General features: G+C 43.6%; 1 protein-coding gene across 3 annotated transcripts in view; it reads right to left on the bottom strand.

Annotated features, from left to right (window-relative positions):
* DICER1 (dicer 1, ribonuclease III) overlaps positions 1-19,914 on the bottom strand; it is a 692,358-nt gene that overhangs the window by 354,899 nt on the left and 317,545 nt on the right. For all 3 annotated transcript variants that reach the window (XM_085626460.1, XM_085626459.1, XM_085626458.1), the window contains one exon: positions 5,473-5,626. In XM_085626460.1, the coding sequence (XP_085482586.1) occupies positions 5,473-5,626 (154 nt within the window). The remainder of the gene's footprint in view (positions 1-5,472; positions 5,627-19,914) is intronic.

Genomic DNA, 19,914 nt, shown 5'->3' with positions numbered 1-19,914 from the left:
AGGTTGGAAGGGCAGATTAAGACCACCATATCTAGTACCATTTTCAAAAGAAATTTGGACGAGACAAACAAATCTAACAAAGAGCACAAGGACACGATCCCATTGACTAAAATAGAGAAACTTAAAAAAGACCTGGCACGCTTCTCTCTTGAAAAGGTCTACCCCTACACTAGCGAGCAATATGTCCCACCTGAGTTTAACAAGTAAGGTAGGAGATATGGCTCAAACTACTCTTCATCGGGGTCGGATACTTACTCTAGTGATTCAGAGACTGAGAATAATATGCAACCACTCAGGAGAGGGAGAGGACAACAGTCTCGTTCTTATCAAAGGCGAGGCATGCCGAATCCCTACCAATCAGGAGGACCGTGGTGGCCTCCAGCACCATGGGGGTACCAATTTCCCCCTTTTACTCAGCCCATGCCCCCTTTTGCAGCGCAGCCCCCCTTTTCCGGTCAACCGCCTTTTTTAGGGGCAGGCCGCGGACGGAACAGAGGCAGAAGGAGAGGACAGCCGCAGGTACATTGGCAGATGGACCAACTACTTCCCAACACCCGCAGCAAGAAAGGGCAACCACAACCAGGGACAAGCACGGACACAACGAGTTAGTCGTGAATTTAAGTACCAGAATCCTCACACCTTTGGAATTACTGGTCCTCAACAAAGGTTTGGGTTATGTCCCAACCAATGAGGGAAACCTATTCCAGCTAAGAGTTGAAATGGCGAAATGTTTCAGGAAAATCCGTTTACATTTCTTCTTTAAAGACAGGGAACTCACCACATCCCCAGATGATTCTTCTGACAAAAATACGGGCCTGAAAACACCGTCCACATTCAACCCTCCAGCTCATTCAATACCTGACCGAGTTAAAGTGTTTGAGCAAGCGGTCATTCATGACATCACAAATCTTGGTACCAGAAAGGATAAAATCTATCATAATCTTTCTAAGAGTGAAAAGCAAGCCCTCACCACCTTAGCTAATGATGAGTCCATAACCATAAAACCGGCCGATAAAGGTGGAGCAATTGTCATTCTGGACACCGAGGCATACCGCACGGAATGTTTAAGACAACTCAATGACCCTAAGTCATATAAACGTCTGACTGAAGATCCGACTCCTAGACTCACCAGAGAGATCCTAACCCTGGTTGATGACGCGAAAGCTGCTGGCTGGATCACAGAGCAGGAAGCACGCTTCTTAACACCTACACATCCTGTGATGCCATACTTTTATGTCTTACCTAAAATACATAAAAGCCAAAGACCACCCCCAGGACGACCTATCATATCCGGTATAGGTTCCTTGTTGGAACCTCTTTCCACCTTTGTGGATTTTTTCCTTCGACCATTGGTCAAGGAAATGCCCAGCTACTTACAAGACACCAAGGACGTCCTTCGCTTACTTACTGACATCAGTTATGACATAGCAACAGATCTCTTAGTCAGCTTTGATGTGGAATCTTTGTACACCTCTATTCCACAAATAGAAACCTTACAAGCTATTGAGTGTCTCCTAGATTCAAGAAGTTGGGACACCATTACACCGGTGCATTTTATCATGGAATGTGCCAGGCTGGCCATGATGGAGAACTTTAAGTTCGAGGAGACCATATATCTGCAAGTCTCGGGTACATCTATGGGCAGCATTTTTGCGCCCAGCTTGGCCAACCTGTAAGTCCATCTTTTCGAGTTGAACAATGTCCTCACTCAGTCCAATCCATTTAGAGACCAGATAAAAATCTGGAAGAGGTACATTGACGATATTTTGGTTATCTGGCAAGGTTCCCTTGCATCTTTGCTAGATTTCCATGCTTGGCTGAACTCCAGGAATGACTTCTTGCGGTTCACTGTTGTTTCGGACAAAATCCGACTGCCCTTCCTAGACATAGTGATTTGTCCCAATCAGGGAACTCTTGGTAGTGAACTCTATAGGAAACCCCTATCTAAGAACTCACTTTTGAGTTTCAACAGTCATCATCCTAGGTCCCTTCGGGAAAACCTCCCCGTTGGACAGTTCCTGCGTATTCGCAGAAACTGTTCCGACGTCAGCACCTTCAACCATCATGCAGAGGACCTGTCCATTCAACTGAGAGACAGACAATACCCCAAGCGTTTGGTGAGACAGGCTTGGAAAAGAGCCTCGAACAACAACCGAGGAGCTCTTTTAGAACCCTCCGTGCCGAAGCCTCCTTTGTCCAGAATGACATTTGTAAACACTTTCAGCACTTGGTCTAACCAGGTACAGAAAACGGTGCGAAAACACTGGCGAGTTTTGAATATAGGCAATGAGAATTTGCCTTATCCTCTTTTTTCCTTCAAAAGGGGTACCAATCTCAGAGACAGTCTCGTACACACCAGACCCAAAGAAAAAATTTCCACCATCAGCAACACCTTATGGGATCTACCACCAGTCCAAGGCCATTTCCCATGTGGTCAGTGCTCAGCGTGTCCACAGACTCAGATCACTAAGACCATCGATATAGGCACAGGCATACCTTGGGTTCTGAAAAAACACACCAACTGTAACACAGAAAAAGTCATCTACCTCATCACTTGTCCCTGTTCTTTGCGTTACGTTGGTATGACCACACGCAAAATTAAGACACGCATCAATGAGCACAAGAGCACAATCAGACGGAACAAACAGGCTACTAAACTCACCAACCATTTCTTGTCACTCAGACATAAACCGGAAGATTTGAGATGGCTGGTTTTGGAACAACCTTATATTCCCACACGTCACGGATATTACAAAATTTCTGTTCCATAAAGAACAGAAATGGGTTTTCAAACTTAAAAGTGACATATCTGGTTTGAATGACGACATTCCGTGGTCGTCACTTTAAACTCATAGAACACTCAGCCTGGATCCTATCTGTAACCTTTCTTGATTCTCTCATCAACATACTTTTCTGTTATATGCTGTTTCTCGTGTATATTTATATTTTGATTTGATTGCGTGACTTATACGAGACCAGTAAGATGAGAGATGTAGTACACTTTGACTGTTTAGAAGATCACTATCCTGATAGATTACTCCTTGTTAGTTTTCCATACCTTCACTGCACTCTTCTTATAAAATCAATTCTTAAAAAATCGATTTAAAAAAATCGATTTGAGAATGCATATTTGATCTTGCAATCTGTCCCTCTCAAATTCTAGTTATCGATGACAGAATACAGACACTCCTCTGCATTCGGCACTACATTTCCCAGCTAACCTTCAACACATGTAGTTTGGACCTTTGTACGCTCCGTAGCCATTGACACGGAAGTTGATTCGCACACGGACGCGATATTATGATGCTTCTCCTGCCCAGTCGGCACCTCCCCTTCCAGCTCGGACGACAGAGCGGGGTACCGACGGACAGGTGGGTGTTTGTGTGTTGACCTCTGTAAACTATCACTTAATGGCGTGTTTTTCACTCTTTTCATTGGCGCGCTCTTTCGCGTGCTCCCTAGTGACCAGTGTCGGCTCTTGTGCGTTCCACTGTTACCTGTGTGAAACACTATGCAGATTTCCCAATGTTGCCTTTTCCTCTAATGGTTGATGAGGCATTTCCATTCTCCACAGGTCATTACAGACAGCGAGGGGTTTCACCTTGTATCCTTATGCACCAAGGATACGTCACCCTTTCTGTAAAAGTTAACATGGTGCTTTTAATGCTTGAAGGATATTAACACATAGCCTGTCCTATGCAAGCATGTGATATATTTGAATATATTTTTAATACATTACAAGAGGGAATTCCTTCGGTTCCCCCCTTTTTGTTCACAGACCACGACCCTGCCATGTTCTTACACTTGTCCAGCTAAGCACTCCATCTGGTTATTTCTTTTATCCTCCGTGAACTAAACTGGTCTTGTCCACTGGGGATTATTATCTAAAATCTACCTTGAAATTTCCTTTTGTAGAGCGGTGCCTCAAAACCCTGAGCAGATGCCAGGCGAGGCGAGGTGCGTACCCACAATTTTCCGGGTAAGTGCACATACCGAGCATCGATTTGACTACGGCCATGTAATATATCTACGAGTATTATATAAAAAATTACCAAAAATTCTTTTAGGATATGTTCTGTAATTACACTGACATTGTATAAGATTAAGTTGAGCTTTCCTTGTTTCATTTTCATCTAGGTTCTTCTGACCTGTAACAGTTCCATAGGGACACACAGAGCCAATCAGGTTGTATTGTATACCAACTTGGATAATAACCTTTTGTTTTTCCTATTTTTTTTTATACACCTCTTTGCAGTAGCGTCAACATGGTCCTGATGAGAGCTTGGACTCTAAGGTCCAGAAGCCGAATCATGTAGACCGTCAATCTGACAGTTATTTGTTAAGCTGTCTACGCACTGTTTTTAAAGTGACATCAAGATAGCGCCAGAATAAAACTTACAGCATCTTGGTAGCCATTTTTAATAGCACTTTTCCTCTTTACTGTTTGTACCACTTTTTTGCACTGCAACCATCACCCTACCGTTTATATTCACGCCTGGGACAACTGGATAACCACCATAACCATCAGAGTGGTCGGTTCTCTTAGTACTGTCCTTAGTTCCCAGATGATGATAAGCCACCTCTGGTGGGTGATGGGAACTAAACTTTTTTGATATATCTCTTTGATCATATTTTTTGGTGCCTTCACTTGTCTGTCTCGTCAGTGTTTCCCTTATACAGAACATCAGACCCACAGTATTTTTGTATAGTATATGTTGATTTGGGGATTTATACTGTAGTTGGTCTTTAAACATCTCCCTTGGACCCTCCCCCACCCCTTTCCTTTTTGTGAGAGATTTTTGTATTGAGCAGGTTGGTAACCGACATTGTGCGGTGACAGGCACACTAGAGGACATTCCCTCGACACACAAGCAAAAAATCTTCAACGATACGTCGTAAAAAGTCAGTCAAAACGAGACAGAGGGGTACCTCTTCGAAAGATCAGCACTAACTGGCACGGGAATAAAAAAATAACTCACGTTGGTGCGCCTATATAGGTGACTGCGACGTCACATCCGGCACCAACTCCGCTGCAACGTAGAGCCAAATGGAGCCACCCAACAGCGCAAAGGAGTGATGGTTATGCAAAAGTTTACGGATACAGTCTGATGCCTGGGAAATTCAAAGGTAAGGATTCTGCAGCCAGAAGTCTCCATCAGATAAAGTAATTAAGACTTGTTCATTGGCTCCATTTGTTCAAAATGCCATGATGTAAATGTGCTTCATAAAATATAATATGAACAATCCATAAAAAGTGTGTTTCATTTCTGTAAGCATTTGTTTTCACAGCGGATTTATTTCTTCCTCATTCAAACATGTGTAGGCAAACTATTTCTTCTGCAAGAAGGTGCCTAATGTGTAGCAAGCCAGGAACATCAAGACACAAATAAGGGGACACAAATATTATCACAGATCTCTACCATATCATGGTGAGTGTGGGAGAGGCAAAAATATTTTCCTCAAATAACTAACCTTGGAATGATAACTGCATCCTGGTAATCTTCTAATTTGAAAATGAAAGGACTCTCATTTGTATACTGTGTACATGGGATCCCTGTACGTGCTTCAGATTTTTCAATATCTTCCATGAACTTGAAGTCAATGTCCAAATTGCTGGAGTCATCAACTTGAAAAGAAAAAAAATATTGGTTTCATCATCATCTTACCAGTTTCAAGGTTCGCAACTACATTTTCAAATGAAGCACACAGTCATTTACAGTAACAGTAAACTGTTTTGTGTGAGATTGATTAGACTGACTGAGATCACGGATTAAAGGATTATGTTACTCATCCTGTAAGCATCTGTGCTTGGCATGTAGAGCTGTAGATTCAAATGCTTTGCATACTCCTGCCATCTAGTGTTGGGTACGGATGTTTGCAAGTTGTTTTTCTTAGAAGACGTCTTTTCCAGCCATGAGGTAAGGTGGCTCCTCCTTTCGGTGAAAGTGCACATGGGCATCGACTCCATTGTTGGTTTGTGTTCTCGCAAGAGGGTGAGAATGGAGTAAGTGAGAGTAGTATAGAGATGTCCATGCGTGTATAATGTGAATAATAATAACTGCAATGACCAAAGGTGTCCGGGAGGATGGAGGGCGAATGTGAATCTACAGCTCTACATGCCAAGAACATTTGCTTACAGGCTAAGTAGCATAAACCATTTGAGGTATTTGTGCTGTAGATACATATGCTTTGCATAAACTATATAGCAGTACCCTCCAAAAGTGGTGGCTAACCAGTGGGCTTTGCAGTTGTCTGAAAAAGTGTTCTTAGGACTGCCTGTCCTACATTAGCTTGTTGGCGTGATAATACATCCATGTAGTTGCAGATGGAACTTTTGGTGGTATCACATGTAAGTCCTTCCATAAAGGCTTTAATTATTGTCACTTTGAACAGAGATTAGTATCATCTGCGTCACTTGGCCCATGGGACTTTGTCGTCTTCACTAAGTTAGCATGAGCATGCTGGAGACTGCCTGCTGCTTTGCACACATTACTACACCTTTTTATTTTTTGAAATAATTTCTATGGCTGTTTTCACATGAGAACTCAGTGCTGTGTTCACTCTCTGCATGTTCCTGGGATTTTGACTGAACATTATGTGCAAGGTCAAACAACAATGCCCCTTGTTATTTTGTTCTGGCTAGGCCTTAGGCAAAACATACCCATGCAGCTGTTTGGACAAACGTACTTTGGTTTTAGTAGAGTACACGAATATGTAGCATAAAACTTGGAGATGGACCTTTCCAGGGAGAAGAGCGAGACAGCACCTATGATGTAGATTTAACATCTATAGGCTAAGGTATGGGGTCTGCTGACAAAGCCCAGAGATCTACTACTATATAATAATACTGCTTCTTAGCAAGGGGAGGGAGGTTAGGCTCTTAGTCTTTCCATGATGACTTATCCATTCATGATATATGGACTAGATACTATGCTGACTGTATTTGTACTATGAATTTTCCAGCTTGTTGTGGCACGTAAACTGTTAGTTAACATAAATATTTTAGACAATTTCACATCTTATTGTGGACAAGTACAAGAGTGCGAGCAAAAGGGTGTGTCTTCTTACTGCGATTCCTGAGAGATCTGGGAGTGTTGTGTTCTGGGGTGTCTAATCATTTGTTTCTCTGTAAGTGAGTGGGAGAGCAAGTGAGACACTATAGCTAGTTGGTCCTGGGCTCGTGGGTACTAAGGTGGTAGGTAGATCCAGTCCCTATACACCAAGGTCAAATAATCCTGCGTATAGTTCTGGGTTTGTGCAGAATCCCTGCAACATCTGTTTTGAAGATATGCAGCCACTGCTGCAAGGTATAGGCATATGGATGTGTATGCAAGGCCTGCACGTTGTTGATGTAATAAATAACAAATGATTTGTTGTATAGAAGCATCTAGTGGGTCAATTGTTTGATTATTACAATAATTTCCAATGTGTTGCATAGCATGCTCCAGTGGTAAGTTTTCTTGCTTTTTTTAGAATTGTCATGCTGATATATTTAAGTATCAAAACTCTATGACATCTGGAGCCAAATAGCTAGGTTGAGTTTCTTGGGGTTTGGACGTCTGATTTCTCCATGGTTCTAAGTGACTGAAAGTTGGAGGTGAAGCTTCTGATGTGGAACTACTAAAAGCTCCAGTAGTGTGGTGAACCATGGTTGATGAGCCAAAGTGGAAGCTATCAAAATGAGGGTGAGGGATGTTTGCCTGAGCTTCTGAACCAGAAACAGAAGAAGGTGGGGAGGCGGACAAGCGTAAGCAAATATCCCTGACCAGTTCACCCATAGGGCATTAGCTTTGGATACAGGGTGTGGGAACCAGGAGGCGAAGTTTGGGCATTTTGAGTTATGAGCTGTTGCAAAGAGATCTATTTATGGAAATCCGCATTTGTGGAAGAATGGGATGATGACTTGAGGGTGGAGTTCCCACTCGTGGACTTGTTGCCGCATCCTGCTGAGGAGGTCTGCAAATTCGTTGTCTGTCCCTGGAAGGTGTTCTGCTAGCAGTTTGATGTTGTGATGTATTTCCCAACGCCAAACGGTCTGAGAGAGGCGTGATAACTGTAGAGTGTGTGTTCCCATACAGTTTTTGTACATAGTACACAGCTGTCATATTGTCCGTCCGGACTAGGACAACTTTCCTTAATACATGAGGTAGAAATGCTTTTAGCGCTAGGTGAACAGCTAGAAGCTCTAGGTAGTTGATTTGGAGACTCTAGTGTTTGATGTCCCTTAGACCATGAACTGTTACATGTTTTAGATGGGCAACCTACCCTGTAAGGGATGCCTCTGCTGTGAGCACAAAGTGTGAAACACGGCGGATAAAGGGACGCCCTTTTGATAACTTTTGTGTGTTCCACCACTGTAAAGAGCGATGGGAACGGCTGTCTACCAGCACTAGATCTTCTAGTTGACCCTGTGATTGATTCCATTGAAGTGCTAAGCATTCTTGTAGAGGACCTATGTTTAATCTTGCATGAGGTACTATGGCAATGCATGATGCCATCATCCCTAAAAGTTGCATGAACGTTTTTACTGTTAGATACTGATTGTTTGAAAATGGTAGCAGCAGTGTTTGAAAATTGCGAATTCTGGTTGCATTGCGTTAAGCTAAACCTGTTTGAGTGTTTAGCACAGCTCCTAGATAATGTTGCAGCTGCGCAGGTTGGAGATAGGATTTTTGTGCATTGACTGTTAATCCCAATTGATGAAGAAGATTTATTGTAATTTGAGTGTGCTGTAAACACTTGATATGTGTGTCGGCTTTGATGAGCCAATTGTCTAGATATGGGAAGACATGAACTTGTCTTCTTAGATGAGCTGCTACTACTGCCCTATATTTGGTGAATACTCTGGGTGCAGTTGGTACTCTGAATAGGAGTACTTTGAATTGGTAGTGTTTCCTACTACCACAAATTTGAGGTATTTGCGATGTGCTTGGTGAATAGGGATGTGAAAGTACTTATCATTAAGTCTACTGTTGACAAAGTAGCCTTGCTGTAAGGGGAGAAGTACCTGTTGAAGTGTGACATATGGAAGTGTTCTGAAAGTATGTAAAAGTTTAAATGTATGAGATCTAATATTGGTTGAATGGAACCATCCTTTTTTGGGAATAGGAAGTAAAGTGAATAAACCCCTGATCCTTGGTGTTGCATTGGAACTGGTTCTTTAGCTCCATTGTTAAAAGAGCTTGCACTTCTTGTTTGAGCAGTTGTTGATGCTCTAGAGAGAGTTTGTGAATGAGAGGTGAAATATTGGGAGGATTGCTGGTAAGCTCCAGGCAATAACCATGTTGGAGAATGTCCAACACCTATTTGTCTGATGTTATTGATTGCCAAATTGGAAGAAATTGATTCAGTCTTCCCCCGACAGGTGTATGATGATCAGGGGGAATTGTTATCTAGTGACTGCTTGTTGGGAGATGGAGAGGTACGTGTTGGCATAGCTCTACCTTTAAGGTAGTTCTCTCTGTAACCACCTTTGTAAAGTCCTGTGGAGGATTGATGCTGTGGTTTATAGAAAGATGTGTTGGCATCTGTAAAGGTACTTTTTGAGCCTTCCCTATAAAAGGAGCCTCTGTTAGAGGGTGACTGTAGCGCGCCCATAGATTTTGCCACTTCTGAGTCTTTTTTCATTATCTCAAGTGATTCATCCAATTGAGAACTAAACAGCTGTTCCTTTTCAAAAGGGGCATTAAGAATTGTATTTTGTACCTCTGGTTTAAATCCAGATATTCTTAACCATGCGTGTCTTCTGAGAAGAATGCAAATGTTAACTCTTCTGGCTATAGTATCAGCAGCTTCTAACACAGAGCTAATAGAAGAATACAAAATTAGCTTCCCCTCCTGTACCATTTCCTGCCCTCTTTTCTTACGCTCCTCTGGAACATATTGGAGAAAGTCTTCCTTTTCGTCCCAGTGGGCACTATCATACCTAGACAAAAGACCTTGTGTAGTGGCTATACACCAATGGTTGGCTGATTGTGCAGCCGCTCTTTTGCCTAAGGCAGCTGTAAGCTTGGACTTCTTGTTTGGAGGTAGTGCATCTCCTGAAGTTTGTAAATCTGCTATTTTACGAGCATTGGGCATGACTAAGGAATCTAAAGAAAAAAAGCCCTTAATAAAAAATTGGTTCAGATGGTGGGGGTTTATATTTTTTATCCACCCTGAGCGTTATAATACGCAGCCTTACTGGATCTTTAAAAATGTCTTCAACATGTCTCATCATACCCTTTAACATAGGTAATGGCTGCGTTGCCTTATGTGTGGTTCCTAAAGTTTCAAATAAGAAATCTTCTCCCAAAGATTCCTTGTGTAATGTGACTGCATGGTATGTAGTTGCCCTGGCAATTAACCTCTGATATGAGGTTTTGTCATCCGGAGGGGAAGGTTTAGCAGGGTATAGATCTAGGTCTGCGTCTGTAGGAGGATCTATATTGTAATCATCCAATGGATTTATTTATATTTATTTGGAGTTTTATATAGCGCTGATGTAGGAAGCTGGCTCTGTATATACTATACCAAAGTGAGGAATAGTGTGCCCAGAGTCCAGTGGAACACCCAAAGGTATCAGAGGACAGTGATAAGCATTTGTTGTACACACTCAATCAGCAAATGAATTCACACACTCAAAGACTGAACTTCAGACCAATTGTTTTTGAATAAAAATATTCTTTTAGTTATTTTTTTTTCTAGAACCAAGCAAGCCTGGCACAGGTAAGCAATACGTACTTTACAGTAGTAATGCAATTGAAATACAGTTTGAATGATAATTGTATGTGCACTTTGGTTTGATTTACAGCATGGATGCAGAGAAATGCAATACTTAGTAAATGCAGTACATAGACTTGAAAAGGGTTTTAGTAAAATAGCAGGCAAGTAACTTTTGAGATTACTAGGCTTACACAGAGTAGTATACCTAGATACTACTCTGGGACATTTCCTGAAAACAGGCAAGTAAAATCGTTTTTGTTAGATTCTGCAATTTTAAAGAATTTCTTTAGTTTCTCAAACTCCACACTGGCAAAACTTTTCACAGAAAACCAGTCAATGTTATCCGATGGAGGAAAGGAAAATGCTACTTACCAGTATGCATGTAGAGCTGCAGATCCACACACTTAGCATAGATTGCCATCTGGTTTTGGGCCCGGATGTTTGCACTTGTTTTTGTCTTGGAAAAGTCTTTGTAAGTCACAAGATAGGTGACTCCTCCTTTGGATCATAGTGCGCATGGGCATCGGCTCCATCCCCAGATTGTTATTTCGCCAGCAGGGAAATGATGGAGTTTTGTAAGAAACAGAAATGATGCCCATGTATGGTGTATCTAAATAAGATCGCACTGGAACAGATAGAGGTAGCCGGGGAGGCGGGTGGGCGTGTGGGGATCTGCAGCTCTACATGCCAAGAACAGATGCATACAGGTAAGTAGCATCTTCCGTTCGAGGCATATGAGCTGCAGATCACACACTTAGCATAGATTGTATAGCAGTACCCGTTCCTAGCGGTGACCACCAGTATCTGTTTAAGTAGTTTGAAAAAGTGTTTTGAGTACAGCCTGGCCCACACTAGCTTGTTGTTTTGTTTGCACATCTACACAATAGTGCTTTGTGAATGTGTGCGGTGTAGACCATGTAGCTGCTTTGCAGATGTCGTCTAAAGAATGTTGGCTAAAAATGCCATTGAAGTCCCCATCTTTCGGGTTGAGTGGGCTTTAGGAGGAACAGATAATGTACGTTTTGCTTTGTGATAGCAAATCTGTATGCATTTGACAATCCACCTTGCTATCCCAGATTTTGAAATGGGGTTGCCTTTATGTGGTGGTGAGAAGGACACAAAAAGTTGTTTTGTCTTGCGAAAAGGTTTTGTCCTTTCAATGTAATAAAGCAGTGTTCTTTTAACATCTAGAGTGTAAAGAGCTCTTTCTGCGACTGTTTGTGGTTGCGAGAAGAATACTGGCAACTCTACAGACTGATTGAGGTGGAAGGGAGAAATAACCTTAGGGAGGAATTTTGGATTGGTTCTGAGAACCACTTTGTTATGATGGAGTTGTAAAAAAGGTACTTGAACAGTTAGTGCTTGTAGCTCACCGACTCTTCTAAGGGAAGTAATAGCCACTAGGAAAGCAACTTTCCATGTTAGAAATTGTATTTCGCATTTGTGTAGGGGTTCAAAGGGAGGGCCCATTAGTCTTGTGAGGACTATGTTTCAATTCAACACAGGTGAGGGTGGCACCCTGGGAGGAATTATTCTGTTGAGGCCTTCCATAAATGCCTTGATGGCCGGTACCCTGAAGAGCGACAAGTGTTGTCTATTTTGAGGGTAGGCTGCTATGGCAGCGAGATGTAACCTAATAGATGTGTATGCTAAGTTACACCTTTGGAGATGCAGTAGATAACCTATGATGTGTTGAATAGACACATCTAAAGGATTGATGGTGTTGTTGTGACAATATATCACAAATCGTCACCACTTGGCTGCATAGCTCTAGTGGTGGGGCGAGTCTAGCTTCTCTGGTAACATTCATACAATCAGGGGGTAGGTTTAGGTAACCAAACTCTAAGACCTCAGGAGCCAGATCGCTAGGTTGAGCTGTGCTGCGTCCGGGTGTCTGATCTCTCCACGGTTCTGGGTTAAGAGGCGTGGGGAGAGGCGTAGTTTTTGGTACGGGACTATGGATAGTTCCAGTAATGTGGTGTACCACGGTTGTCTGGCCCATGTTGGAGCAACTAGGATGAGTCAATGAGTGTTGTTGCAGTTTGCGCACCACCAGTGGAATGAGTGGGAGAGGCGGAAAAGCGTACGCAATTCTGCCTGACCAATTCATTCATATCGCATTGCCTTTGGATAATGGGTGTGGATATCTGGCGGCGAAGCTTGGGCATTTGGCGTTTTCGTGTGTGGCGAAGAGATCTATCTCTGGTTGGCCCCACATCTGAAAAAATGGTTGAAGAACTTGCGGATGAAGTTCCCACTCGTGAATCTGTTGCGTCTGACGACTTAATAGATCAGCTATGTGGTTCTGGGCTCCCGGAACATGTTGGGCTACGAGAAAAATGTTCTGAGGAATAGCCCATCTCCATATGCTTTGCGCCAGTTGAGAGAGCTGTAGGGAGTGTGTCCCGCCTTGTTTCTGTATGTAGTACATGGATGTCATGTTGTCGGTGCGGACTAGGACAGCCTTGCCTGATATTTGTTTCTGGAATGCCTTTAGGGCTAGGAATATGGCTAGTAACTCCAGGTGATTGATGTGGAGTAACGAATATGCTACTTACCAGTATGCATCTGTTCTTGGCATGTAGGGCTGCTGACATTCATATCTGTGCATAGATCGCCGCCTAGTGTTGGGTCCGGATGATTGCATATTGTTGTCCTGGAAGAGTCTTCGAAGTATCACAAGATAGGTGGCTCCTCCCCTGGACTACAGTGCGCATGGGCATCCCCTCCATCCTTAGATTGTTTTTCGCCATTGTGGCATAAATGGAGTGTAATATAGTGAATGATGACCATGCTAACTAGTAATTACTGAATGCTACAGCTGCTACAGGCGCCGGGGAGGAGGGTGGGCGATATGAATGTCAGCAGCCCTACATGCCAAGAACAGATGCATACTGGTAAGTAGCATATTCGGTTCGAGGCATGTGGGCTGCTGAATTCATATCTGTGCATAGATTATATATAGGCTTTCCTGTTTTCAGTTTCTATTTTTGGTAAATTCTGGTGGAGTTTTTTCAGTGACTTCAATCCCTTAAAAAAACAGTGGCTATCTGTGGCTATCTGTGGTTACAGAACAACAGAAACAGTGTTTTTCCGGTGTTTATGGAACTTTTTGCTTTTATTATTGCTTGCTTTCTGCACTGATAGTGCATGGTATATAGACAGTGTATGTACAGTGTATACGAGTTCCAAATGCATTTTTACAAATAAAACTTATCGTAGTACACCATACAATACTTCTTCAGTGAGTCTTTGGTCATGCACGGTCGTTCTTTCCTTCTCATGTAAACTTTTATCTGTGGAAAGGCCCTCTCAACATTGGCACTTGAGACGGGCAACGTCAAAATAGCCAGTACACCATTTGCTAACTTTGGCCACTGGCATAGCTTTCTATGCCAATACTGGTGCACCTGAAGATTGTGATTCTCTGCGACAGGTTCTGCAACATATGCGTTGAACTGGGCGCATATGCCCTCAGAGTTTTTGAAGCGGTCAAAAATGAGGCAGCACTTTTGAAACTCCGAAGAAAATGTCCCTTTATGGAAGGAATCATTAACTTGTGCAGAGTACCACAGTGAGGCTTCATTGACTTCAAATGCCATGGTTGGTAAAGGGCTATTTCTCATACATTGTAAAATAAAAGTTCCTGAATTGCTCCGCAACATTTCTTTGCTTACCAAGTGGCAAGTACCCTAACATGGAACATGTTGCAGTGCCAAAGTGACTAAAAGTGTCACCCAGCATACTCTCAAAGAGATGTTTCACATCTACAAGAATTATGCTGAACACTTGGCAGGCAAGGGTGTTTTAAGACGCTAGTTTTTTTATTATGTCCATCCACTACAGCAGTCATGCTTTCCTGTAAAAATCTAAGAATGCAGCAGAGTGTACTTTTTTCAAATCACCATCAATATGTGACCATCACTCAGCAAACGTTCTGTAAACGGTTGCCACATACATAATATAGCATTCATGGCCTCTAGGACTGAGAACCACCAGCTAAGTGACACAGTTGGGATGGCTCCTTCTTTGGTGCCACACAAAGCACAAAATGAGAAATATTTGTGATTTAGTTCCCACGCAAAACAAAACATTGCACCAGAATGGACTAAAAAGTCAATAGCATTCTTCATTAACTCTGAAGATTGTAAAGATGCTTTCAGATTGCCATCTACAAAGTGGCAAGGATCTGTTACAGGGAAGCACTTCAGCTTAGGTATCAATTTTGGCAGGTCATCACACAACTTTTTCATATACGTAGCTGAATCACTATAAATACAATCAATACCACTCCAATCTTTCTTGAACTTGGTGAGAACTTTTTGCAGCAGCATTCCAAGTGACACTGCATTCCATGTTTTCCAAAAGTCTGGTGTCATGTTTTCAGCAGTATCCCAGATGCTTTGTGACTGTACTCTTTTCACATATACCTGTCACTATACCTTGCCTTGAATGTTTAAAGCCTGGGCTGTTTTGCAATTCACCTACTATCAATACTGACTCACTAGAAAAGGTGGCCGATGTATCAAGTGTTTTTACTCATTCTCTGAGTAAAAGTGATGGTACATATTGGGAAAGATTCTTATGAAACCTACATTTTTCCTATCAGTGAAAGACTCAAACGTATTCAAAAAATCAAATATGATTTAGATCTTTCTTGATTCTCTACAGTTTATAAATTAAATAAACACCAAAAACATGCTTCTAACGCCTGTATCTTTAGACCAAAGACCACAAAACGGAAAAAAGGATGAAGATATTTTAGTGACATCCCAAAACAACAAAACTCAAGCAGAATAATGTTAGCCCAGTCTTTCCTACTGCTACCTTATATAACAAGGTTACATTGTATTGGCCCATTCAGGAAGAAATAAAAATGACTCTTTCACTCTCCTTTCTTTGAATGGCATTTAGTTTGTGGTTGTGCAGGGTTTTTTCAGTGTTTATATGTTTACACTGGTGAGGGCTATTTCCCTTCTGGTGGGGTTTTATCAGTTATTATAGGTTTAAACCTAAAACCGGACAGCCTAATTATATAGCAGTCCCTCCATTTAGCGGCGGCTGCCCGTGCCATCTGCAGCAGTCTGAAAAAGAGTTTTGAGAACAGCCTGTCCTACAGCTGCCTGCTGTCTTGAGTGTACATCTACACAGTAGTGTTTTGTAAATGTATGCATAGTGGACCATGTGGCTGCTCTACATATCTCCTGTAAAGGAATATTCCCTAGGAAAGCCATGGAGGCCCCTAACTTTCGTGTGGAGTGGGCTCTTGGAGGAATCGTTAGTGTGTGCTTAGCTTTTTCATAGCAAATCTGTATACACTTAACGATCCACCTAGCTATTCCTGCTTTGGAAATGGGGTTGCCTTTGTGCTGTGGAGAAAAGGCAACAAACAGTTGTTTTGTCTTCCTGAAAGTCTGTGTTCTGTCAATATAGTACATGAGAGCTCTTTTGACATCAAGTGTGTGGAGCATTCTCTCTGCTATATTCTCAGTATTAGGATAAAACACCGGCAGTTCTATGGATTGGTTCATATGGAACTGCGATATCACCTTGGGCATGAATGTAGGGTTGGTGCGTAGTACGACCCTGTTTGCATGAACCTGTATAAATGGCTCTTGAATGGTTAGTGCCTGGAGTTCACTAACTCTTCTGAGTGAAGTAATGGCTACTGGGAAAGCTACTTTCCAGGTTAGAAATTGAATCTCACAGGAGTGTAGAGGTTCAAAAGGTGGTCCCATGAGTCTGGTGAGGACCACATTTAGGTTCCAGACTGGTGAAGGTGGGTGTGTAGGAGGAATCACTCGTTTGAGTCCCTCCAAGAAGGCTTTGATGGCAGGCACTCTGAACAGTGAGAGGTGCTGCCTGTTCTGAAGGTAAGCTGCCAGTGCGGTTAAATGTATACGGATGGAATTGTATGCTAGATTGCATCTGTATAAGTGTAATAGATAACAGATAATGTTCGGAGTTGATGCATCCAGCGGATTGATGTCATTATTTTTACAATAAATGACAAATCTTTTCCACTTAGCCGCATAGCATGCTCTGGTCGTGGGTCTCCGTGCCTCCTTGATGATATTCATACATTCTGGAGGCAAGTTTAGGTAGCCAAATTCTAAGATCTCAGGAGCCAGATCGCCAGGTTTAGCTGTTGCGGATCTGGGTGCTGAATCTCGCCATGGCTCTGCGTTAAAAGCCTGGGTGTTAGCCGCAGTCTTTGATGCGATACCACGGAGAGTTCTAGAAACGTGGTGTACCATGGCTGGCGTGCCCACGTTGGAGCAACCAGGATGAGCGTCATCAAGTGCTGCCTCAGTTTGCGTGCCACTAGCGGTATTAATGGTGCCGGGGGAAAAGCGTACGCAAATCTGCCTGACCAGTTCATCCATATCGCATTGCCCTGCGACTGTGGATGTGGGAACCTGGCGGCAAAGCTTTGGCATTTTGCGTTTTCCCTTGTGGCGAATAGGTCTATCTCTGGATGACCCCACTGCTGGAAGTACGGTCGGAGTACTGATGGATGTATCTCCCATTCGTGCATCTGGTGGCTGGGTCTGCTGAGCAGATCACCCATTTGGTTGTCCTTGCCCGGGAGGTGTTCCGCCATGAGGAAGATGTTTCTCTGAATGGCCCACTTCCACATGCTTTGAGCCAGATGAGACAACTGTGGAGAGTGTGTTCCTCCCTGCTTCTGTATGTAGTACATGGCAGTCATGTTGTCCGTCCGGATCAACACGACTTTGTTACACAATTGTACTTTGAATGCCTTCATGGCTAGGAAGATTGCCATCAGTTCCAGTAGGTTGATGTGCATCCCCCTCTGCTGTGTTGTCCATAGTCCCTGCACTGTGTAATTGAGTACATGAGCTCCCCATCCCTGGAGAGACGCGTCCGCCGTCAGTATTATTTGAGGTACAGGCTCTTGGAACGGTCGGCCCTTGGTAAGGTTTTGTGGATTCCACCAATGCAGAGAGTTGTATGCCCGACCGCTGATCAACACTAGGTCTTTCAACTGTCCTTGAGCCTGATTCCACTGACGTGCTAAGCACTCCTGAAGCGGGCGCATATGTAATCTTGCGTGCGGGACTATGAAGATGCAGGAAGCCATCATGCCTATCAACTGCATAAACACTCGTGCCGGTAGGGAGTGTTGAGGTCTGAACTTTTTTACTAGCAACTGCATGCTGTTGATCCTCATGGAATTTGGCTGTGCCTTGGTTGCCAGAGTGTCTATGGTCGCGCCGAGGTACTGCCGTACGTGGGCGGGTTGAAGGTGGGACTTTGGATAATTCAGTGAGAATCCCAGGCTGTGAAGAAGGTGAATGGTGTGGGATATGTGGCTGGCACACTGCTGGGCTGACTTTGCCTGGATAAGCCAGTCGTCCAGATAAGGATAGACATGTACGTGCTGTCTCCTTAAGTGTGCCGCTACTGTTGCCAGGCACTTGGTGAACACCCTTGGTGCCGTTGTTACTCCGAAAGGGAGGACTTTGAACTGGTAATGTTGGTCTTGAATAGTGAACCTGAGATACTTTCTGTGGGATGGGTGCATGGGTATATGGAAATACGCATCTTTGAGATCTAGTGTTGCGAGAAAGTTTCCCTGACTGAGCAACGGCAGCACCTGCTGCAGGGTGAGCATGTGAAAATGCTCTGATAGAATGTAACGGTTCAGAGGTCTTAGATCCAGTATGGGTCTGAGAGATCCGTCTTTTTTGGGGATCAGAAAATACAGTGAGTACACCCCTGATCCTTGGTCTTGTACAGGCACGAGTTCTATGGCTCCTTTGTGGAGCATACTGAGCACTTCCTGGTGCAATAAGTGCAAGTGCTCTGCGGACATAGGACGGTGTCGTGGTGTATGTTTGGTGGAGTGGATGTTAGCTCCAGACAATAACCGTACTGGACAATTTCTCTCACCCACCTGTCTGTAGTGATGGATTTCCAGACCGGCAGGAACCGTTGGAGTCTCTCCCCGACAGGTGTTATGTGGTCGGGGGGCAGTGACAAGGCGTCACTGTTTGTTGGTGGCGGAGGACCTGGAGCTGTTGTTTCCTCGGCCTCTGCCCTTGACGTTGTTTCCACGGTATCCACCTCTGTTATTCTTATTATAGTTGGTCTGTGTACCTTGTTTAGTGTAATGCGACTGTTGGGAGTTCTGGCCTCTAGATGGTCCTCTGTTGGTAGAGCGACGAAAGGACCCACTCCTAAACTGCTGTGATTGCAGAGCCCCCATAGACTTTGCAGTCTCTGTATCTTTTTTGATTTTTTCGAGGGTGGTGTCAACTTCGGGGCCAAAGAGGGAGTGAGGGTTGACAGGTTGCTTGAGTATAGTTGTCTGTATCTCTGGTTTGAATCCAGAGATTCTCAACCAAGCATGCCTTCTTAACATGACGCTGGTGTTAATAGCCCTAGCTGAAGTGTCAGCCGCGTCAAGAGCGCACTTAATGGAAGCGTTGCTTATGAGCTTCCCTTCTGTAATTAGTGACTCTGCTCCTTCCTTATACTGATCTGGGAGGTGCTGTAGCAGTGTCTCCAGGGTATCATAATGCGCCCTGTCATACCTAGCCAGAAGTGCCTAAGTGTTGGCAATTCTCCATATGTTAGCTGCCTGTGCAGCAACTCTTTTCTGATGTTTCCAAGACCTTAGACTCCTTGTCAGGGGGAGGAGCATCACCCGTTGTCTGCGAGTTGGCACTCTTCCGAGCATTGGAAACCACGAACGAGTCCAAAGGCAGCTGGCCTTTTATGTAGGTAGGGTCCACTGGAGCTGGCCTATATTTTTTCTCAATCCTAGGGTTTAGTACTCTCGCCCTCGTGGTCTCCTTAAAAATGTCAGTAGCCTGTTTTAGGACACCCTTCAGCATGGGCAGAGTCTTAACAGATCTTTCTGAGGTAGAGAAGGTATCCATCAGAAAGTCCTCCTCAATAGGATCAGTGTGGAGCTGTACATCATGGTTCTCAGCTGCTCTCTCAATTAATGCATTGAAGGCAGCAGTATCCTCAGTTGGAGATGTCTTCACCGCATATGCTTGTGTGTCTGGAGCAGTATGTGGGTCCCCTGTACCAGTATTGTCCACCCAAGGTTGGTTTTGGTCTTCAGGGTCAGTGGTCAATGGATAAGTGCCCTCATCATCACCAGCATCCCCTGCATCCACATCAGACTGTGTGGGTGAGAATGACTGAGGCTCCTGGCTATAATATTGAATATGT

Source organism: Triturus cristatus, chromosome 9, assembly GCF_964204655.1.
Source record: "Triturus cristatus chromosome 9, aTriCri1.1, whole genome shotgun sequence".
Lineage (NCBI taxonomy): Eukaryota > Metazoa > Chordata > Amphibia > Caudata > Salamandridae > Triturus > Triturus cristatus.
The sequence above is the reverse complement of the archived record's forward strand: the minus strand, read 5'-3'. Positions and strand labels throughout refer to the sequence as shown.